The sequence below is a fragment of the Trichechus manatus genome, unplaced genomic scaffold (assembly GCF_000243295.1).
Source record: "Trichechus manatus latirostris isolate Lorelei unplaced genomic scaffold, TriManLat1.0 scaffold00068, whole genome shotgun sequence".
Lineage (NCBI taxonomy): Eukaryota > Metazoa > Chordata > Mammalia > Sirenia > Trichechidae > Trichechus > Trichechus manatus.
Genome location: NW_004444004.1, coordinates 5,137,979 through 5,158,896, shown reverse-complemented (window position 1 = coordinate 5,158,896; position 20,918 = coordinate 5,137,979). Strand labels below are relative to the sequence as shown.

The following is a 20,918-nucleotide window of genomic DNA, read 5'->3' as shown; positions in this document are numbered from 1 at the left end:
CTCTTTGCATTTTCTCTAGCTTGTAGTCCTGGGTGTCCAAGCCCCTCTTTTTGCCTCTGGCCCCTATGTTTCTTCCACTGTATTAGTCATTTCCTCTAGCCCAAGGTAAATGTGAAAATTACACTAGATCCCTCCAATCCATGAATCAGGCTTTACAATGTATTCTCACATATTAACCTCATTACTCGTGGCGGCCAAAGGTGAAGACAGCCCTGTATAAACAGATCTAGGTGCAGCATTTGGGAGGATGCAAAGATGAGGGATGGGTGGTGAAAACAAGGGAGAGTATTTTTCAAGCTTCAGGCAGACTGTGAGGTTTAGCAGCTGATTCACAAGCAGGAGTGAGACTTGCAAATAAAAGGAAGTGTGTGTGAGCACGCGCGTGCGCGTGTGTGCGCACGCAAACGCGTATGCAGGTTGCTATTCAGACAGTTTCTCCACGTGGATATAGAAGTGAACAGTGTAGGGCACAGTATATACACATATATACTTTCACTACAAGCACACACACACACACACACACATGACTTTCACTTTTCAACATTCCATTGCTTAGCCACATATCCTGCGCGAAGGACCACCTGGCTTCTTGTCAAGCATATACTGTATGCCCAATATGCAAGGTTACTTGGGTCACTTTAACTTAGAATAAAATGTATGAGCTTTGAAAGTTCTCCTTGGTTCATAATATAACAAAGGGATGGGGTGATGGAACATAGGACAGGAGCATTAAGAAATAGACACGTTAAAAACACTCCAGTAATGACCCTAGAAGTTAACAAACACATAAAATGATTTAAAAAAAAATTCTGCAATTCTAAAAACTACCATAAATGTTTCAATTCCAATAAAAACGCATCAAGCTTGAGGAATCCACTTATTAGGTGGTACTCATGTGTGTTCATTGTCCTTAGACCCCTTAGCCTTACAGAGTTCTTCAAAGAGGTAAGCCATTATATGGAAGGATGTTTTGCTGATCACTTGCCCTTGAATTTGAATGAGCCAAATTGTTAGAGAGCTCAATTAGGAATTGTGCCTAAGCTTGGGTATTATCACCAGTTCTCCAAAAGTCCCAGCCCGATGTCAATGTGTATTCATTTGGTTAGAATGCTTCATATCTATCTGCTATTAAACTAATCATCTGACCACTTATTTCCTCTTTTAGGGGAAAGCTATGTCTGTTCCTCAGACAACTTCTTTAAAAAGGTGGAGTACACCAAGAATGTCAATCCCAACTGGTCTGTCAATGTGAAGACATCAGCCAATATGAAAGCCCCTCAATCCCTGGCTAGCAGCAACAGTGGCCAGGCCAGGGAGAACAAGGACTTTGTGCGCCCCAAGCTGGTGACCATCATCCGCAGTGGGGTGAAGCCTCGGAAGGCTGTGCGAGTGCTTCTGAACAAGAAGACAGCTCACTCATTTGAGCAAGTCCTCACTGATATCACTGAAGCCATCAAACTAGAGACCGGGGTTGTCAAAAAACTCTACACTCTGGACGGAAAACAAGTAGGTATCTTTGTAGAATAGCTCTTCTTTCTCATTTGTTCTACTTGGATGACCATCTTGTACCTAAGACATCATTTCTACTTGGGGGACTCTTCCTCGATATCTCATTATCCCTACTTGCTTGAATATTATATGTCTCATTTGGAGGGAAGGTCTTTTCAGGGAGCAAAGCACTGGGAGAGGACGTCTGAGGCTTTGAAATCCAATCTGCTTCTGATTTACCAAGTATAATGGTTATGTAGCCTCAGTTTCCTTATCTGCTAAGAAAAGATGTGTTAGAATGTAGGTCTTATACATTCTTATGAATATGACTTTAGCTAATACATGATACAGTCATGATTATATGATTGGTGTTTCAATGCACATGACTGTGAATGAGACTTGTCTACTCTTTTCTTCTTACATGCCCTTTCTTTGGTATTCAGCATCCATTCTGAAGAAAAGTGGTTGAAGTGACTTTCCTTTGGTATGAAGGGAGTCAGATACGGGGGAAGCACTGAAATCTCTGGTTCGTTGTCTTTGCCTCACACTAGACCACATTTTCTCTCTCTCCCATTTCCATGTGACATAGCTGTCTTAATTTGGTTCCACTGATGGTTTGTGTGAGAAAGGGACTATTTCAGAATCCTAAAATTAGCCCAAGAAAGATGCTGCCATCTGTTCTCCTCCAAATCAGGTTCTCATGTCATTGGTTATGCTACTAAAGTGCTACCTATATTAATATCTGGGAAAGAATGCAGCCAGGCGTCTCCATCAGACAGATGCACTATTCTCTTGAGCATAGGGAGTTGTAAATATATGACAAAAAATGTTCCAAGGGAATTGGAACGGTGGCTTGTTCTGTTGGCCCTAAAGAGAATCCTGGTCCCTTGTCAGAGAAGACAAGTGTGGCTTCTTATCAGTCCAAACTTTTCACCTCTTAAAATACCTTTGGTGTTTGACCATCTATATAGATTCTAAACAATCAGATTGACTATACACCCAAATAACTGATGAGTGTTCAAATGCAGAACTGTGTCTCCTTCCATCATTTTCGGCATATACTATGTACTCCAAGATTTTAAGTTTCAGGGAAAACTCAAACTTGTATACTTAGCAATTTTGGTAAATATGTGGCTTCTATCTGTTCCCCATCATTTTGTGATCCAAGAGACACCTAGAGGTGCTGTTTATATGTGAGTTGTGCTTGTTGTACCAAAGAAATGTGTTTTACCTGTGATGGTGGGAAAAGTTCCAACTCCCAAACATCTCTCTAAGAGTAACTCTCTTCTGAACACCAAGTATATAACAAACAGGAGATGCCTAGGAACAGGCTTAATCACTGGAACACTCACCTGGGACAAATAGGACCCATTGGATCTTAAGAGTTGAGAGTGACCCTAGAAGCTATGACATTTAACCTCCCACCTAAGTCAGGGATATTCTCTACAATCATTTCACAAGACAACCTAGTCCACTATCAACAGCTGTGATTTTAAAAAGATTTTCTTTATATTGGGTATAAATCTGTTTCTCTATACCTTCGGCCTCTTGAAGTAATACAGAACAAATACAAATCAAGGACATAGAAGAATAGGTTTCTAGTCTTGGTACTGCCATTTACTACTATGTGACCCTGGGCTAACTATCTTGAGCCTCATACTCCTCCGTACAAAGAGTCTGATCATACCTGGCTTGCCCATGCTCACAGTGTTCTTATGAGGACCAAATGAAATAGAGATATGAAAACACTTAAATTAAAACACATTATGTAAATATATATGCATACAATTATTATATAGTTAAGCATTATTTCAGATAATATATGTAAATTGACTGGCACATAGTAAGTGCTTAATAAATGTTAGCTCTCTTCCCCCTACTTTACCTCTATCATTCTTAGCATGAATTTCCCACATTCTGTGGAGATATTCCATACCCTGGTATTCTGTGATCTGTTAAATTTTAGATGATTGCTCCTAATAAAGGGACACCTTCTTCTAGGTAAGTAAGCACCAGCCCAGTGTTTGGTATATTTTCTTTCCTACAGCAGTCCATGCAGAGTGGCAAGCCCTCCCCAGCTCCCTCAAGTATTGGTTCCTATTTCTTTAGGGAACACATCACAAAATGCCAGTGTATGCTGTGGTGTTGTGTGTACAGTAACGCCAGGGAATGATGATCAGGGGAGCAGAAAAATGCCTTTTCAGATCTCTGTGCCTCTGTACATACTGTTCCTTCTCTCTAATATGCCTCCCTGTACACATCCTGACCCCTGGAGGTCATCTTTTTAAGATCTGGTTCAAATGCCACTTCATCTCAGAAAAATTCTCTGCCTCAACAATGCAGAACTAAAGCAGTCTTAATTTTTTTTTTAATGCACAGTTCCTGGTACACCGTGGATGCTCTATGTTTGTTGACAAAATGAACTGCCATAAAGAGATTCTCACATGGCCCAGGTAGTTGTTCTGAGAAGCCCTTTGCTTTCAGTGCCCCAGGCACACATTATCTTTAAGTCTGTCTATCAAAAGAGATTGGGGGCTCCCAAACTAGTTTGTATGCCACCCAGACAGCTTCTATCTGTTGCTTACTCGGAAGTCACAAAGGGCAGACATTTAAGGCAATGTTTCCCTAAAGTATATTTTAAGAAGAACTGTTCCCATCTCCCCATACCCTGGAAGCGCTTTAAAAAAGGGTTCTGTGGTTAAAGAAGATTGTGAAATGCTGAAAATTATATGCCTTTCTTAGAGATTCCCAGTTCTCACTGGCATATTAAATGATCTGAGAAATCCTGCAGAAAGGAAACTCATTTAATTTAGACCCAGCATTTCACAATCTTATTTAACCACAAACTTTTTTAATGGAATACATATAAATGCTGTTTAAGAAGATGCTGAATGATTAGGAACTAGTCTAACCTCATTGGTAAAATTGGTATGTGTGAGTCAACCCACGAGTCAAACACGGCTGTGTGGTTACAGCATGGACATTAAATAACAAAATTTGGGGGTACAAGGACAAATCTACTAATTACAAAATAGGTGCTGTGTATACAGAAAGTTGGTGCCAAATTCAAAATTTTGGAGCCTAGCCCATTTCCCAATTCTAGTGATGACAACTCTAATGTAAACACCTGTCAGTCACTTTGATTACTGGTGGGTATTCTTACTACTTGGCAATATGATCTTCCTCGATGGAGACTGAAGGCACGTGTGTTGCAATAGCTTGGACTTGCTTGGATGAGATTCCACTCCTGCTTTTGGCTAAATGTGGCAGCAGGCACTAAGTTGGAAAGGACAAAGTATGGTCAAAGCCATTTGCTATAGAACGTTTGAATCGTGAAATCAAGGCCATCACTTGAGTTCAGTGTATGCTCTAACTGGATCCTAAATTGACCAAATCAAGTGTTTTTTTCCCCATTGTTTAAATAATGATCAGCTAAAAGAGTGTACCACTTGACTGATTGGCTCATTGACAAGCAATCTGCAGACATGGCTCTCGTCTCTTTCTCTCTGTTTTTATTTTGTTTGGATGTCCTTTTGGAGCCCGTGATCTTTTCAGGGCTTATGTTTTGCCAGGGTTAAAGACTGGTTTCCTAACCTCTTGTCTCTGAGATATTGGTGGTCTGTGTAGGCAAGGAAGCTAACCATCACTAGAGGAAGGAGTTCCAATGTATTCCTCAGCTCAAAAAGAAGTACCTAATGGAATAAAGAATGGTCCGTAGGGCCCCTGGATATCCCCAGGGGCTGAAATGATTTCTAGGAGGTCAAGAAGGATATAATGGAGGGTTGGATTATGATCCATATTAGTTCACTCTCAGATGAGGTTGCTCTTTTGATTCCTTGACAACTGGAGTGGTTGTGATATGTTGACGAAATTATCCAACTATTAATTTCCATAATTAAATAACTCGTTGATCTTTATGCATAAAGGAAATGGGTAGATAAAAACTGGAACCCAAATTTCTGGTTCACTTGATAGTAGTGGCTAAATAAATACGTGGTGTAGCCATAAATTCAGTTCTGTAAAGCAGAAAGCATGGTGCTTCCATTAGAGTTACAGAGCTCTAATAAAAGACTTCCAGGGTTTTGTTTTGTTTTTTTTTTTTTTTTTTTTGCATCTTACATAGGAGTGCAGCTGATCCTCGCACCATTCATTTTCATGGTACACTGACTGTCATCTCTAGGTGCGGTTTCGTCCACACCCAGGGTCTGTTCAGGCAAAGATGTAATAGTGCCTCAAGATACATGCCTAAGGGATAAATATGGCCTTTATTATTTGTGTTGGCTTTGTTAGGCCAATTTTCAATTGGATGAATTGATTTTCTGTTCCTGTCTGTACCTTTCTAGTACCAGCTACTTGGACCAGGGATTTTAGGTTTCAGAAGATCAGAGGGGCTTCTTTAAGCTTATTCCAAGATTATCCATACCTTGGAAGCTAGAACAGGAGTTGTAAGGAAATATTTTGAAGCATAAGATGGTGGAAAAGGAAGATGAGAGCATGAAGGATGTTGGGGCTGCTGCCAAGTATTCTAAGAAAGCCTTGTCCCTTCCATCTTGCCATACTAAGTAAAACTGAGTGGTACAAGCATGCAGGCAATTGTAGGAAACACAGGAGGACAGGTTTGATTTAACCTTGCAAATGATGTGTGTATTTCCCAAGGTGGATGTGACTTCCTTTGCCTGTGAAGCCCGTTTTTCTCCCCTACTCCACCATCTCTGCCCCGTTTAGTCACATCTGGTCTTATTTGCACTCCATGGCCTCCAGGTCTCCTTCTCTCCTCCTAGTGTTATGACCCTGTCAGTCAACTTTGGGCTCAATAGAAAATGCCACGTGGCCATAGATTATCCCCCAAGAGGGTATTCATTTATTATTGACCTTCACGTGAGGAAAATCAAGGCTAGAAATGTGATGTTTGTATTACCAAAATTCCCCCTCCCCAACCTTCCCCAGATTCCTTGAGCCAGGCTTTGAGAGGATTGGTCTGAGCATGAATGGAAAAGAGCTGAGATGGGAAGTCAACAGGCTGGGCTCTGTGAAAGGAGACAGTTTGCAAACTACCTCACCATACGTGGTGTGTACTTCAAGATGCCTCACTCTGAGGTAGATTTTGCAGTTTAAAAGAGGGCTTATGATGAAAGCAGCCAAAACATCAAATATAGTGTCCTTCCAGAAAGAAATGACCAAGGGTAGCCTTCTGATATGTTATTTCTTCAGTAATTTAGACTCTTAGAGTTTTATTGTTGTTGAGATGCTCCTGGATCTAAGTGGGGATGTAAGCAAGTCTTGTCCAGACATCTCATATCAATGAAGGTTGGATGAACCTATGAAACTATTGCCCTGAGATAATCTTTCAACCTTAAACCAAAAATATCCCCTGAAGTCTTCTTAAAACCAAACAATAGTTTAGTTTAACTAGTAAAAAATTATGCTCTTTTAAGAGCTAGCTATATGGGATCAAATTGAAAACAGCAACTCGAAAGATTAGATAGGAACCTTAGGGGGCAGTGAATTTATGTTAATGAGGGAGGAACAACTCAAAAAAGGAGAGTGAGAATAGTTGCACAACTTGAATGTAATCAATACCACTAAATGGTACATGCATGTAGAAACTGTTGAACTGGTGTATGTTTTGCTGTATATGTTCTCAACAACAACAAAATAAATAATTTTTTTTAAAAGCTTTGGCTTAGTGTTCCAAACTCCCATACTGACTCTATCGATATTCAACATTCTGCAAATGGAAAGAGCTCTAGACAGGTATCTGGAAGACCTAAGTTCTAGTCTTCACTCTTTTCCCCACTAGCTGTGTGATATGAGGTCAATCACGTCTTTTATGGACCTTAGTTTTTGAGAGGATTAGTACATGACCTTTCAGTGTTCTTCTAGGTTCATAATAATAAAGTATTTATCTCATAGTGTTGGCTCTGTCTAGATTTTTTTTTTTATTAGTCCTCTACTCTTCTCAGAGCCCCACATCTCTCTATCCTCTTAGGATCTCCAACATGATATGTTAGCAGATATATTTTTTGATAGGATGGTCCCTAAAGGGCGTTTGCACAGTTCTTACACTCAGATCTTTCTTGCCGCCCATAATGATATGACCAAAGAATATTTTCAGACTGGTAATTTTGATTTGACCTCCTTTTCTCTCCAGTGTAGATGGTATGGGGAGTAGAGGGGCGGAGGGGCTCAGAAAACAAAGCAAGACAAAAGCCGGCTTGCTGGAATTGTGACAAGTATCTGACAGTGCCATTATTAAGACATCTCTACTACATTGGTGCTATTTTCAGTGCTGGGGAGGGATCATTGCCAAGGGGGGCGGGTTAGCAGTAGACCTAAATGCACTGCTATTTCTTGAATAAACTAAAAAGTGGGGTTTGATCTATCCAAGAATGCAGACTTTACCATTACCAACCAGTGAAGTAACTGGCCTCCTGTTCTTAGTTCTTAATTTTCATATTTCTCATTATTGTCATTCCCTCAAAGTGGCAGAAAAAGCATTGTTTCCAAAAAATGTTTTCAAAAATAGCTTTGTTGAGATATAATTCACATATCATACAATTCAGTCATTTTAAGCACACAGGTCAATCTCTTTTAGTATATTTATGTAGTTGTGCATTCATCACCACTATGAATTTTAGAGTATTTTATCACCCCCCCAAAAGAAGCCCCATACCCTTCAGTCATCACCACCCCCCATCCCTCCATCCTTCCCCAACCCTAGACAATCACTGATCTATTTTCTGTCTTTATAGATTTGTCTATATTGGACATTTAAGAAAAATGGCATCAGAAAATACGTGGTCTTTTGTGTCTGTCTTGTTTCACTTAGCCGCATATTTTGGATGTTCATACATCGAGCATGTATCAGTACTTAATTTCTTTGTATACTAAATAATATTCCATTTTATGGATATACCTTGTTTTATTTATCCATTCATCAGTTCATGGGCATTTGGGTTGTTTCCACTTCTTGGCTATTACAAATAATGATGTTATGAAATTCTGTGCACAGATTTTTATGTGGACATGTCTTCATTTGGGTAAAAATCTGCGAATGGTATTGATGGGTTGTATGACATGTATATGTTTAAAATTTTAAGAAACTGTCTAACTGTTTTCCAAAGTGGCTGAACCAGTTTACATACCCAGCCACAATGATTAAAGGTTTCACTTTCTCCACATCCTCACCAATGCTTGTTATTGTCTGTATTTTTTATTAGAGTCATCTTAGTGGGTATGAAGTAGTACTTCACTGTGGTTTTGATTTGCATTTCCCTAGTGACTAATGAGGAGGCCTGGTGGTGCAGTGGTTAAGCATTCAGCTGCTAACCAAAAGGTCAGCAGTTCGATTCCGCCAGCCACTCCTTAGAAACCCTATGGGACAGTTCTACTCTGTTCTAGAGGGTCGCTATGAGTCAGAATCAACTTGACGGCAACGGTTTGGTTTTTTGGTAGTGACTAATGGTGTCGGACATATTTTCATGTGCTTTTCGACCATTTGTGGAGTCCCTGGGTGATGCAAATGATTAATGTGCTCAGCTACTAACAGAAAGGTCGGAAATTAAATTCCATCCAGAGGCACCTTGGAAGAAAGGCCTGGTGATCTACTTCCGAAAATGCAGCTATTGAAAATGCTGTGGGAGCACGGTTCTACTTTGACACATGCGAGGTCACCATGAGTTGGAATTAATTCTATGGCAACTGGTTTTTTATATTGACCATTTGTATATCGTCTTTGGAGAAATGTCTATTCAGATCCTTTGCCGATTTTTTTTCATCATGGTAAAATACACATTCTAAAACATTTGCCATTTCAATCATTTTTATGTGTACATTAATTACCCTCACTGTGTTGCATAACCATCATCACTATCTGTTTCCAAAATTTTTCATCACGGTTAGCAGAAATTCAGTGCCCCTTCCTTAAGCAATAACTCCCCATTTCCTTCTCCCACCCACCTATCGTAACCACTAATACATTTAGTTTCTTCACATTTGCCTGTTCTAGATATTTCATCAAAGTTAGATGATACAATATTTGTCCTTTTGTGTCTGCCTTATTTCACACAGCATAATGTTTTCAAGGTTCATCGATGTAGCATGTTTCAGAACTTCATTTCTCTTTATGGTTGAATAATATTCCATTGTACGTACGTACCACATTTTATTTATCTATTCATCTGTTAAAATACATTTGTGTTGTTTCTACATTTGAGCTACTCTGCATAGTGCTGTAATGAACTTTGGTGTACGAGTATCTGCTTGTGTTCCTGTTTTCAGTTTATATGAGTATATACCTAGGAGTGGAATTGCTGGGTCATATGGCAATTCTGTGTTTAATTTGGAACCTCCAAACTGTTTTAAACAATGGCTGTACCATTTTGAAATCCCACCAACAATGGACAAGGGCTCCAATTTCTCTACATCCTTGCCACTACTTGTTATTGTCCATTTTTCTGCCTAAATCAGAAAAACGGAGAATAACAAGTGTTGGCAAGTGGGGGTGAGGGAGCCCTGACAACACAGTGGTTAAGTGCTCGGCTGTTAACTGAAAGGTTGGCAGTTCCAACCCACCAGATGCTCCATGGTAGAAGGACGTAGCAGTCTGCTTCTGTAAGGATTACAGCCTTGAAAACCCTATGGGGCAGTTCTGCTCTGTCTTATAGGGTCACTATGAGTCAGAATCGACTCAACGGCAATGGGTTTGGTTTGGTTTAGTGGGGGATGAAGTGGTACCTCATTGTGGTTTTGATTTGCATTTCCTTAATGACTAATGATGTTGAGCATCTTTTCACATGCTTATTGGCCATTTGTATATGTTCTTTGGTAAAGTCCTTTGCCTGTTTTTTTGATTGGATTGTCTTTTTGTTGTTAAGTTGTAGGAGTTTTATATGTGTATAGACACACACACACACATTCTGGCTGTTAAACCATTACCCAATATATGACTCCCAAATTTTTTTCCCATTCTGTAGGTTGTCTCTTCACTTTGTTGATAAACTCCTTTGATGTACAAAAGTTTTAATTTTGATGAAGTCCAGTTTATCTATTTTTTTCTTTCGTTGCTTGTGCTTTCGGTGTTATATGTAAGAATCTGTTGTCAAAAACTAGGTTCCAAAGCATTGCCTCTGTTTTTTTGTTTTTTTGAAGTTGTCAAGGATTTCATTTTATATGGATCCACAATCAATGCCCACGGAAGAAGTAGTGAAGGAATCAAGGCCCTATGTTTTTTTCTAAGAGTATTATGGTTTTTGTTCTTACATTTAGGTTGTTGATCCATTTTGAGTTAATTTTTGTATATGGTGTGAGGTATGGGTCCAGGTTCATTCTTTTGCGTGTGAAGATCCAGTTGTCCCAGCGACATTTATTGAAGAGACTACCCTTCCCCCATTGGATGGACTTAGTATCCTTGTCAAAAATCAATTGACCATAAATGTATGGACTCTCAATTCTATTCCATTGGCCTACATGTCTATTATTATACTAGTACTTGACTGTTTTGATTACTGTAGCTTTATTAATATGTTTTGAAATTGGGAAGTGTGAGTCTTCCTACTTCGGTTTTGTTTTTCAAGATTGCTTTGGCTATTTGGGGCCCCTTGAAATTCAGTGTGAATTTGAGAATTGGCTTTTCTATTTCTGCAATGAATACTGTTGGAATTTTGATATGGATTGTGTTGAATTTATGGGTCACATTGAGTAGTACTGGCATCTTAACAATATTACCATTTTATACACAAATAACATGCACCTTCTACATTTTTTTTTGCCAACTGCGCCCTCCTCCCACAAGGTATTTTTATAAGCATGCTATGCTAATTTTTTACAGCAACATGTAAAAAAAATTGGCATAGTGGTGCTCATGAAAATACCTCGCAGGGGGAGAACATGGTTGGCAAACAAACATAGAAGGTGCTCGTTTGCATAAAAATACGGTAAGTCTTCAATACATAAACGTGGAATAGCCTTCAATTTATTTAAGTCATCTTTAATTTCTTTCAGTAATCTTTTATAGTTTTCAGTGTACACGTCTTTCACCTCACAGGTTAAATTTATTCCTAGGTATTTTATTCTTTTAGATGCTATTGTAAATTGAAATGTTCTCTTAATTTCCTTTCAGATTGCTCATTGCTGGTGTATAGAAATCTAACTGATTTTTGTGTGTTGATCTTGTACCCTACCACTTTACTGAATTCGTTTATTATCTCTAGTAGCTTTTTTGTGGATTCTTTGGGATTTCATGTCATTTGTGAAAATGAATAGCTTTCTTTCTGATTTCCATACCTTTTAATTCTTTTCTTCCCTAATTACTCTGGTTCCTTGGCCCATTTTAAAATTGAGTTATTTGTTGTATTATTGAGTTGCAAGAATTCTTTATATATTCTAGTTACAAGTCTTATGATTTGCAAAAATTTTCTCCCAGTCTCAAGCATGTCTTTTCATTTTCTTAATGGTTTTCTTAACTTTTTAAGAGCAAATGATTTTCATTTTAAAGATGTCCACTTTATTATTATTTTTTCTTTAATGTACTATGGTTCAGTGTCATATCTAAGAACTCTTTGCTTAACCAAATCCCGAAGATTTTCCTTCATGTTTTCTTCTAGAGGTTTTATCATTTGGGCTGTTGCACTTAGAGCTTTGATCCATTATGAGTTAATTTTTGTGTATGGTACGTAGTAAGGGTCTAGTTCTTTTTCCTTTCTTTTTTGGCGTATAGATATCCAACTTTTTCTCTAGCACCATTTGCTGAAAAGATAAAGCAGACTTTTTAAAATATAATCTGACACTAAGAAATAGCAGTGGCCTGTATCCTTACATCCAGATGGTACCTTGGCAGTAAAGATTAGTAGCCAAATCCTCTCAAAGTTTCTTGAATTTCTTAGAACTGTGGGTGTAAACTAACAAAAAGTAGGAACTTTTCCTATATAGACGTTCTGGAACAGAAACTCACATCAAGGCCACAGCAGTGAGGTTGGCTAAGTATCATTCAGTAGGAAAAACAACAGAGGGCTTGATAAGGGGCTATTGTTTCTTGGCAGTGCCCCCCATACTCTAAAGTCCTAGAATTCCCACCCTAGACCCATCCAAACGTGCTTGTCCCATCTTCTCAGGGTAAAGCTAAGCGGAGATGGTGGTGGTAGGTGTCTCGGGAGATGCCCAGAAATGTTGGGTTATATTTTGGGGGGGGGGGATATTTATTTGTGTACAGCTTTCATGAGATATAATTCACATACCATACAATTCAGCCATTTTAGCTGTACAATTCAATGGTTTCTAGTATATTCACATCACTGCTATAAATTTTAGAACATTTTCATTACCTCAAAAAGAAAATCTGTCTTCTTTATCTAGGAAACCCTGATGATGTAGTGGTTAAGAGCTACAGCTGCTAACCAAAAGGTTGGCAGCTCAAATCCACCAGGTGCTCCTCGGAAACCATATGGGACAGTTCTACTCTGTCCTATAGGGTTGCTATGAGTGAGAACCAACTCGACGGCAACGGGTTTGGTTTTTTGAGCATCCCTTTATTCTCTGATTTCTCTCAGCCCTAGGCAACCGCTAGTCTTCTTTCTGTCTCTATAAATTTTCCTATGCTGGACATTTAATATAAATGGAATCATGCAAGATGTGGTCCTTTATGACTAGCTTCTTTCACTTAGTATGTTTTCAAGGTTCACCATGTTTGTAGCATGTATCAGTACCTCATTCCTTTTTATTGCTGAGTATTCTTCCATTGTATGGATATACCACATTTTGTTTATCCATTCATCCATTGGTGGATATTTAGGTTGTTTCCACCTTTTGGTTTTTGTGAATAATGCTGCAATGAACGTTTGTGTATAAGGATTTGTTTGAGTATCTGTTTTCAATTCTTTTGGGTATATACCTAGAAATGGAATTGCTGGGTTACTTGACCTTCTATCACTTGCCCACCAAACTCAGGTTCCTAAAACATGTATCATAACGGATGTTCCAAAAAACCAAATGCACACCCTTCTCTGGGTAGGGATTTGGCCCAGTGTTTTTGCCTAAAGAGTAAAAAGGAAAACATGAAGCTGTATTTAATATCTTTTATAGAATAGAGGAAATCCCAAGAAGTCAGTTTTCTTCTTTTTATCTGAGTCCCATTTTAGCTCTTCTAACCCTCCAGAATGAAAGAGGCTTTCTAAACAGACTGGACATCCAGTCCAACAAGTCACAAACTCTCCCAAATTGTTAGAAAGAACGATGGAGAACCATATGAAGTTCAAAGAGGCTAAGAGAGTCCTTTTGAGTCAAGAGTGGTCAGCTGTATCAAATGTAGCCAATGGGGTCTATTTCAGATGAAGATTTAAGGTATTAAACCACTGGAGTCCCAGTGATTTGAGTAGTCATTATTGCTGGGAACAGGAGGCAAAATTCTCCAGTAAACTGGAGAGTTAAGGCTTGGCTCAGGAAGACTCACAGGGGTGACTAGGCAGATGGAGCCAGGATTGGGTCAGGCTATGGTGTTTGATGTTTCTTGGCAACTCCCCATGCTCCAGGCCTATCAAAATTTGCCTACCCAGTGTCCGAGGGCCTTACTCGTTGTTAACTCTTGTATTATACATGAGTGCTAAAATGCCCTTCTCATATAACTTACATCACATATGCACTTTAATATACAGGGCTAGCCCTTAGTGCAATTGTGCTCTTGTCCTACCTCATCTCTTAAAACCCTATCCTCAGATAGATCAGCCCTTTGTCTGGGTCTGATTTTCTCAGATCCTTGATCTCAGCTCACAGATTCAGTTGGTAAGGCTCTAACAAATCAATCCTTACTATAATGTTAGCTCCCATCAGCTTAGACCACATTTTCCAAATTGTGTTACACGTAACACTAGTCTGATCAGGTGTTCTTTGGTCAAATAAGTTTAGTAATGTTGCATAGTATATCCCCCTCTTGGAAAAAGACTCCAAGAAGACCTTTAAAGAATCTGCTTGATTTTGTTTAGGCTAGTGTTCCATAAACTTCCTTGAACCCCAAGCCCTGTTCTTTGAATGATATCTATGATCATATGGTAGAATGCACTTTGGGACTCATTGGCTTCTCCCTCAGGTATTTATTTGCATTTTAATCAGTGAATTTTGAAAAATGGAAAAACCTACGAGGCTCAAAGAAATACATAAATGGAAAGAAAGAAAACAGGCACCATGATATTTTGACAAGGGGATCAAACTGGAGCAAGGGGGCCTTTGTGGACAGAGTACCAACGATCACCACAAAGGTAACACTTACTCACCTATAGTCAGGGCAGGGCCTGAGAGCATCGTCTCTGATGCAGACTCTAGAAGGAAAAGGAGAAACTAAATAGAAAGGGAGATTTGTCTGGAGGATGTTTCAAGAGTTCCCCAAAGTTGTAAGAGATTAGGAGAGTTCTTTTGAGCACAGGCATTAAAGTTTGGATTTTCTAATCCAGTGTTAAGGAGGCAGCAATATCAATTCCATTGCCAGGGTTAGAACCTTCACGGTAGATTTAGTCCTATAGAAACCAGCACTCCTTCCACTATTCCGTGCTGCAGAGCCTCACTGCAGGAATCAGAGACAGGTTTACTAATTAGACTTAACTGCCCTAAGTAGTGATTGCCATTTAAATAGACTGCACACTTTCTGTTGCACCAAGTCCAGGCTTCTCCAGCTGGCAACAATTTGGTAGGCCCTAGGGGTCTGAATGGCTCACCCAGCATGACAATATCCCTTGAAAGCGGTTTTGGGCCAGAGACCAGTACCTCTGAAGTCTCTTTGTGTGTCTGCGTAGGCACATCAGTGCCCCTGTTTCTTTTAAGTATTGGCTGTCTCATCTGATGAAGTCATATATAAATATTTATATGTCAGGACTTTTCTGGTCTTACTCACCAGAGACATTGCAGCCTTGATAAAAAGCTTCCCTCTGGCAGTCTTTGCCTCCACAGTTTATTTAATGTGGCAGTTGATAGGTGAACTTCCTCTAGCTGTTTGCAAAGAGGATAGAGCCTTGCCTTGCTTGAAGTTTCAAGTGTTTGGCTTGTCACCTGGTGGGAATTGATGTTTGTGCTTTCCCAGGGACTCCCCTGATTAAAAGAAGCATGGGTTCTCTGACAGACCATCCTACCCTTTAGATTTTGGATCTTCGGGAATAGTCGATAATACTTAAGGATATATTATGACTTCTGTTGGCACTAGGCACTTTCTCCTTTGTTGGTCCCTTCTTCTATAAGAAAAATTACAACTGTGTTGCTATATATACAAATACGTTAATATTATAAACATTTTCATCGACCTAAAAATTTATATATTTTTCTGATTTTAAAATACATTAAAACATTTCAGGGGCCCTAAAAGTATTGTGGTCCCTAGGCACTTTGCCTGCTATACCTAACGGATAATCGGCCCTGCATATACTGGATTATCTGATTCCTGGACTGGTGTTGTGAGCGTACAGGAGCTAAATAGTGAATAAGAATGCTATTACCTAGGATTCAGACCGAGAGAGGGCTAGTTTCTTGTATCTATCAGCTGTGAATTGAGAAATATCAAGCAGATCCCTTCCCTTTCCTTAGTTTCGACATCTTTTACCCACTAGGCTGTCAGGTTATCAAGGCACCAGCAACTCTATTAATTGGGCTCTGGTGGTGCAACAGTTAAACCCTCAGCTGTTAACTGAAAGGTTGGCAGTTTGAATCCATCCAGTGGCTCTCTAAGAGAAAGACTTCGCCATCTGCTTCCCTAAAGATTACAGCCTTGAAAACCCTATGGGGCAGTTCTGCTCAGTCACATAGGGTCGCTATGAGTTGAAATTGACTTGATGGTGCCTAACAACAACAACATTCTTTGATTACTACTCTAGAGTTCTTACGGTCTCTCCTGAGCCTTTCCAAATTGACAGCCTACTGTGGGAAACATGGGGGTAAGTGAAACTAAAGAGGAAACTCACATGCTGCACATTTGTGCTGAGGGAAGACCCCACACCTCATCTTTAGCTCTGCATCAGAATATACTTAGCCAAAAAGCTTGCCTTCTCTGTGTCTCCACATGGACTTTCCAGGTTCACCGTACAACAATTGTACAAAACATGATAAAATGCATGTCGACAGTTGGCATTTTCTCTAGCTTAGTAGGCTCAGAGTTGGGAATAGTGATCTGCCTCCTCAGCAACTTTAAGGCGAGGCTTCTGGGATTGATACATGGCATCACTTATTTCCAGGCTAGAACTGTTTCTGTCATCTAGCCTGCGGCTCTGCAGAAGACTGCTGAGAGAAGGGGGAGTGGAAGTTGATTAGCAATGAAATGGATTACTGCAGCTCATACAGAGAAAAGGGGGTGGGACTGATTTTATTCATGTATGTTTTCAGTGGTAATTAATCCCACTATCTCAAACCTCAACCATAGTCTTCCTTAGCAACAGTCATGCTACCCTGGAGTCAGGTTCTGAACACTACCACTGCTGTCTTGTTGGCTGCTAGAGAGTTTGTTGGCAAAAGGTTTGCCAATAAACACCACCTGGAAGCTGGTAGTGGCTAGGATTGGGAATGAGCTGATGTAGAAGGTAAAAATTTAGAGGGCACCTTCTCATGGGGTTTTACCCTGCACAGCCATCCTTGCTTCCAGATTTTCCTCAAGGCCCAAAATGGCTAGGACTCAGATTCCAGAGAGAATAGCTGTTAATGAGAAAGCTGAAAAATTCACAGCCCTCCATCCCCCCATCCACCCTACCAACTCCATCCTCCCACCCCTGGTTTAGCAGCCAGGGATCTGGCTCAGCTCACAGAGCAGTATGGAGATTGACTATTCTACAGGGAACTTGCTGAGACCTTGAGGTCAGACTGAGCAATCGTTTTCTCCCTCCCTTCTTGCAAAGCAAAAAATCTGTTTAAATCAATAAGTTCTCATTCCCCCTCCCCAGCTGAATATGCCTTTCAAGGATGACAGTATCTTCTCCATACTGCCCTTGCCCTCGTCAAGTCCCTCCTGAAGCAGAACAGAATGGTGTGGGGTAACTGGGTTTGTGTATGTAACACATACAGCATAACCACAAAGATACAGACCCTCGAAAGCTTCACACAAAAGGCAGAGCCAGTGGGGGTACAAAGCAAGAGTAATCAGAGTGAAATATAATTAGAAAGAATTAAGACTGAGCAGAGTTGCAGACTTTAGAATACCTCCCTTTGGAATACAAAGGAGAATTTGATTTTCCATTGCAATACAATAGATCAGGGGCCAGCAAACTACAAGTTGTTTTAAAAAAAAAATTAAAAAGAAAAGAAGAATATGAGCAAAAGAGACCATATGCGGTCCACAATACCCAATATTTTTATTATAAGGCCCTTAACAAAAAGAATCCATTTGCAGATCCCTGCAGTAGAGGAAGGAGTAGTGGAAAGAATCCTGGACAATGGGACCTGGAGACTTTTGCTCTGCCACTAAAGAGCTGGGTAACCTAGAGTATAATCACCGCCTCTCGCTGGATCTCAGTTTCTACTTTGGTTGAATAGTATCCTAAATGTTCCTTCCACGATGCGAACATTCTAAATACTTAAATCCTCTCTATTCTTAACATTCCATGATTCTGTAACTCAAATCTGGAAGATCCCAAATGCACAAGCTTAAGCTGCTTCCTGGCAATGTCTAGAGATAACTCCACACTGGCAAGAGTCCCAGACATAAATAAATTTTAATTGCCTATAACATAAAGAATAAACAAAATGCCTGACCTTTCCAATTCATTAGTGGCTTTCTTAATAGTAGATTCCATTAAGGATAATGGACTGTGACAGTCTTACATAGTCATTAAACAAGAGTAGCAATCAGTTATTTGTATTGTACTCTACGATACACTACACTTGGAAGACTGTATACATAACAGGAAACAGAGTATCTAGTCTTGAGGTGCTTACAATCTAGTTAGGATGGCACGCTCTAGACTTGGATAAAGCCTTAAATCTTCTAAGAGTAACATACAAACAACTGCCGAGGACAGGGGCATTGCCTTGATCATAGATCTATGCTCAGGACCTAGAACAGTTCCTGGAACATGGTACGTGCTCAATATTTATGGTGAATGAATGAGAGTGGAGTGTGATTTAGTGAGTAGTAAGTACTAAAGAGGGGCACTGGTGGTGCAGTGGTAAAGAGCTGCGACTCCTAACCAAAAGGTTGGTAGTTAGAATCCACCAGCCACTCCTTGGAAACCCTATGAGGCAGTTCTACTCTGTCCTACAGGGTTGCTATGAGTCTGAATCGACTCCACAGCAACAGGTTTGGTTTTGGTTTAAGTACTAAAGGAATGCATGCAATTTAGGCCCAAACCAAAAAAATCAAACCCTCTACTTTACCAAACATGATTTTCTTTTCTAGTAATTGGTCTTTCCTAATGATGTGTCCAAAGTAAGTGAGCTGAAGTCTCCCCATTCTCACTTCTAGGGAGCATTCTGGATGTATTTCTTTTAAGACTTATTTATTCATTCTTCTGGTAGTCCATGGTATATTTAATATTCTTCACCAAAACCACAATTCAAATCACAGTTAAGGATCATACAGGTTCAGACATTAGGTAAAAAACAAAAAAAAAAGGCAGCTTATTTTATATTAACATGGGAATATATTAAGATGAATAAGATCCATTCTCTGCCCTGAGCAACTCACTGTCTGCCTTATCTAATGCACAAGGTTATTATGATTTAAATGACACAGTGTAAGTGAAAGGGTGAAGGTCTACTATGCCAGGAATGACAAATTGAAGAGGAATGGCATGGCATTCATTGTCAAAAAGAACATGTCATGATCTATCCTAAGTACAATGCTGTCAGTGATACGATAATATCCATACGCCTACAAGGAAGACCAGTTAATACAACTATTATTCAAATTTATGCATCAACCACTAATTCCAAAGATGAAGAAATTGAAGATTTTTACCAAATCCTGCAGTCTGAAATTGATCAAACATGCAATCAAGATGCACTGATAATTACTGGTGATTGAAATGCAAAAGTGGAAACAAAGAAGAAGGACCATTAGTTGGAAAATATGGCCTTGGTGATTGAAACAATGCCAGAGATCACATGATAGAATTTTGCAAGACCAACAACCTATTCATTGGAAATGCCTTTTTTCAGTGACATAAATGGTGACTATACACATGAACCTCACCAGATGGAACACACAGAAATCAAATTGACTACATCTGTGAAAAGAGACAATGGGAGAAGATCAATATCATCAGTTAAAACAAGGCTAGGGGCCGAATGTGGAATAGACCATTAATTGCTTGTATGCAAGTTCAAGTCGAAGCTGAAGAAAATTAAAACAAGTCTATGAGAGGCAAAGTACAACCTTGAGTATATATCCCACCTGAATTTAGAGACCATCTCAAGAGTAGATTTGATGCTTTGAACACTAATGACCAAAGACCAGACAAGTTGTGGGATGACATCAAGGACATCATTCATGAGAAAGCAAACGATCATTTAAAAAACAGGAAAGAAAGAAAAGACCAAAACAGATGTCAGAAGACACTCTGAAATTTGCTCTTGAACCTAGAGTAGCTAAAGTGAATGAAAGAAATGATGAAGTAAAAGAGATGAACAGAAGATTTCAAAAGGCAGCTCAAGAAGACAAAGTAAAGTATTATAATGAAATGTGCAAAGACTTGGAGTTAGAAAACCAAAAGGATACAGATATGGTAGTCAAAACGGCCTGGTACTTGTACAACGACAGACACACTGACCAAGGGAAAAGAATCGAGAACCCAGATGTAAATACATCCATCTATGGGCATCTGATCTTTGATAAAGGCCCAAAGTCCATTAAATGGGGAAAAGGCAGTCATTTTAACAAATGATGCTGGCAAAACTGGATGTCCATCTATAAAAAAATGAAACAGGACCATGCCTCACACAATACACAAAAACTAATTCCAAATGGATTAAAGACCTAAATATAAAGCCAAAAACTATAAAGATAATAGAAGAAAAAATAGGGTAAACACTAGGGGCCCTAATATATGGGATAAATAGGATACAAGCCGTAACTAACAATGCACAAACACCAGAAGATAAACTAGATAACTGAGATCTTCTAAAAATTAAACACTTGTGCTCATCAAAAGACTTCACCAAAAGAGTAAAAAGAAAACCTACAGACATGAAAAATTTTTGGCTATGACATATCCAACAAAGGTCTAATCTCTAAAATATATAAGAAAATCCAACACCTCTACAACAAAAAGACAAAAAAAAAAAACAACAATTAAAAAATAGGCAAAGGATATGAACATACACTTCACCAAAGAAGACATTCAGGTGGCTGACAGACACATGAGGAAATGCTCATGGTCACTAGCCATTAGAGAAGTGCAAATCAAAACTACAATGAGATACCATCTCACCCTGACACTACTGGCACGAATCAAAAAAAAAAAGAGAAAAGGAGA

At 39.3% G+C, this 20,918-nt stretch overlaps 1 protein-coding gene across 3 annotated transcripts in view; it reads left to right on the top strand.

Moving 5' to 3' along the window:
• Nucleotides 1-20,918, top strand: part of DCX (doublecortin) — a 114,392-nt gene that overhangs the window by 9,094 nt on the left and 84,380 nt on the right. For all 3 annotated transcript variants that reach the window (XM_004379779.1, XM_004379778.1, XM_004379780.2), the window contains exon 3: nucleotides 1,166-1,506. In XM_004379779.1, the coding sequence (XP_004379836.1) occupies nucleotides 1,166-1,506 (341 nt within the window). The remainder of the gene's footprint in view (nucleotides 1-1,165; nucleotides 1,507-20,918) is intronic.